The sequence below is a fragment of the Plectropomus leopardus genome, unplaced genomic scaffold, assembly GCF_008729295.1.
Source record: "Plectropomus leopardus isolate mb unplaced genomic scaffold, YSFRI_Pleo_2.0 unplaced_scaffold21642, whole genome shotgun sequence".
NCBI lineage: Eukaryota > Metazoa > Chordata > Actinopteri > Perciformes > Serranidae > Plectropomus > Plectropomus leopardus.
Window position 1 is genome coordinate 1 of NW_024623430.1, and position 2791 is coordinate 2791.

The 2791-nt window shown below is 38.6% G+C and overlaps 1 protein-coding gene across 2 annotated transcripts; it reads right to left on the reverse strand.

Moving 5' to 3' along the window:
- Positions 1–6: 6 nt before the first annotated feature.
- On the reverse strand, positions 7–2724 carry LOC121965795 (myosin-binding protein C, slow-type-like). Of its 2 annotated transcripts, none has more exons than XM_042515917.1 (5): positions 2467–2724; positions 2026–2174; positions 1134–1251; positions 996–1047; positions 7–353 (listed from the first exon to the last, which is right to left on the reverse strand). In XM_042515917.1, exons 2-5 carry the CDS (start codon positions 2089–2091, stop codon positions 296–298), a joined length of 294 nt encoding a protein of 97 aa, XP_042371851.1. In that variant the 5' UTR covers positions 2092–2174; positions 2467–2724; the 3' UTR covers positions 7–295. The 2 variants fall into 2 exon arrangements, with proteins under 2 accessions (XP_042371851.1, XP_042371850.1); XM_042515916.1 differs by having other exon boundaries at positions 7–356; positions 2467–2720.
- Positions 2725–2791: the final 67 nt, after the last annotated feature.

Genomic DNA, 2791 nt, shown 5'->3' on the forward strand with positions numbered 1-2791 from the left:
TCTATTATTTATTTTTTAATTGTATCTGTATACAGATGGGGATGATGGGAGACAATTTTGTCTGGGGTGGAGCCCACAGTTTTAAACTCTGAAAACCTCTGGTATAGTGTAATGTATCATCAAAAAAAAAAAAGTACCTGCCACTTATACCGTGGACTATCACAAATCAAATTTACAAAAGATTTAAAAGAAGGAGAAAAGTAGCGAATCAAAAAAAAAAAAAATAAATAAATAAAAATAAGGGCTTAAAAATATTAAAAAAGGACAAAATCCACTCAGGGTTGGGATGTGATTCTCACCTATGTTTAAGGAGACCACTAAAGTCAAGCTCCCCTGCATCTTCTTGTCCTTCACTGCTGTTGTTAACAAGGAGAGATTAATCAGAGATGAAACAGTTACAGGCACTAGAAAACAATGTTTAAAGAGCAACACAAAGCAGAAGCTCTGACGTCAATCGTTGCGTTAGCTCCGATTGGTGCTTACACAAAAACCCTTTTGTGTCTTTTTTTGGATAAAAGCTTGAAAAAAGGTGTTTTGTGTAAGACACTTAAAGAGCGTTCCCAGGTAATATTGCAACAGTAGATGTGCGGTGTCGAAGCAACATTACTGAGCAGCAACATTGTGAAACTGGGATGCTTTGCATTGCTTTCCAGACACATTGTTTGGAGGGAGATTTAAAATGCAAGAGTTGGCCTTCAGTTACACATTGAGTCGGCTGGTTGATTTGTAATTACCTTTGAGAAAGGTTAATGACATCATTACAACCATCTTGTCACACTTAAATGTCGTACAATACAATACTACAAGGTGAAATGTTTTTCGCACTAGTTCTGTTCTTCACTACTAAGGAGCATTTATTAGTGTCATTTCGAGTATGATATAATCATTTCTAGTATAAATACCTTGGTTTGTTCAGGTGAAGTGGCAAAAAAAGGAAATACTGTACTGGGACATAGTGAATTCATAATGGTTGCTGTTGACATTTCTTTTGTTACCTTCTTTTGAAAGCTGATCGAATATCAATATTCTGTGAGCCCTGTCCAGCCTCTGCAAGACAGCAACAATACATAAGCTAATCTGTATTTTGTTGACATATTACAATAAATGTAATGCACTCTGATGATTTAACAAACCTTTAACCTCCAAGTCAAAGGAGCAGCTGTCAAACTTGTCCTTGTAGGTGACTTCGCACCTGTAGTTTCCAGCATAGTTTTCTTTGGCCTTGATGATGTGCATCTCAAATGTGTGGATCTACCAGACATATAAAAATCGGTTCAACAAAGCTTTTTGTGAGGATGTGCTCACCAAGACAGACGACAGAAAAATGTCTTGGTTAAAAAAAAAAAAACAACCAAAAAAAACCCCCCAACAGTTTATCATCACACTATACCGCTAGAAAATGAGGCAATGTCTTGATAAAAAACAACTGTTTAATTTGGTACCATATTAACAGAAAATGCAGCAATGCCTTAGTAAAAGAGAACTACTTGTCATCGCACTACCTTGGCAGCAAATGCAGTGATGTCTTGGTAAGAAACAACTGCTTTTTGTTGCACTGTCTTGGCAAAAAAAGAGGCGACGTCTCAGTAAAAAACAACTGCTTTTACAGGTACTATACTAGCAGAAAATGCAGGGATGTGTTTTTTAAAAAATAAACGCTTTTCATTGCACTATCCTAGAGGAAAATTAGTCGATGTCTTGATAGAAATTCAACTGCTTATTGTCTCGCAATCCCAGCCTAAAACGAAATTACATCTTGGTTGAAAACAACCGCTCTTTGTTGCACTACGTTGGCAGATAATGAAGTCTTTTGGATAAACAACAACTTTTTGTGCCCTGGTGGAAAAACACTTGTTTGTTTATCTGTGTGTGTGGTCTGCAGCTCATATACTATGTCACTTTCGAAACTTTGATATGATACGTATATGGTGTTTTGCAGAAACGTGCAGTGCCGCCATTTCCCTTTAAAAACTGAGTTGTGCTCACGTAGGAGCTGTTACAGGTTTAGGCCTTGCTTTACAGTACCTTGGTCACTCGTTCAAAGGTCTCTTTCAGCTGTAAGTGCTTTCCTGTCTTGCTGGCCAGACCCATCCATTTTCCTTTAAACCACTTGACAGTGGGTTTGCGGAGGAGGTCTTTGGCCTCCACCTTGGCAATAAAGGTGATGTCTCCACCTTTAGACAAAGAAAATACAATGTGACCACAGAAAAACAGAGTCCAGCAGGACCAAATGTCCAATCAATAAGCCAATAATGTCACAAAGACAGCTGATGTAATAAAATGTTAAACTATAGAGGTACTAACCATACCTCCACATGTAACACTGATGTAGACACTGAGTCTAGTGTTCCACTCTGGAAGTTTTTTTTGTTTTTTAATTTTCTTCTGCCCTTATTAATGTCTAGAATTACCATGTTTTACCATCTTCAACTCTTCTTTAACTGCCTTTTTTGTGCTGTTACTCACCCACAGCGACAGAGGCACTTTGGGGACTCTCTATCAGCAGGGTGGACCGTGGTGGGGTGTCAATGGGCTTTTCAATCTCCTCTGGGGCCTGGCCCTCTCCCAGAGACCACACTGGTCAGTCAGGAGAAACACATATATGACACAGTGCTCTCTACTGTCAATGTCCAAGGAAAAAATACAGCAGTATACAGTGGAAGAATTCATACACCCACCTTTCACTTTTGATCTGAAAATTTTAGTCTTACCAGAGGAGAGTTACACAGACAGACAAACAGACACATATTCTCACTTTCAGCTATCACACCTCATACAGCAGCAGAATTTA

Bases quoted from the DNA above. Each gene is read 5' to 3' on its own strand.
- LOC121965795 (XM_042515916.1), bottom strand. From the start codon at position 2,091: ATGGGTCTGGCCAGCAAGACAGGAAAGCACTTACAGCTGAAAGAGACC. The intron at 1,048-1,133 runs GTTTGTTAAATC...GCTGTCTTGCAG, and splicing joins CTTTGACTTGGAGGTTAAAG to AGGCTGGACAGGGCTCACAG. The intron at 357-995 runs GTAACAAAAGAA...TGTTAACAACAG, and splicing joins CGATCAGCTTTCAAAAGAAG to CAGTGAAGGACAAGAAGATG.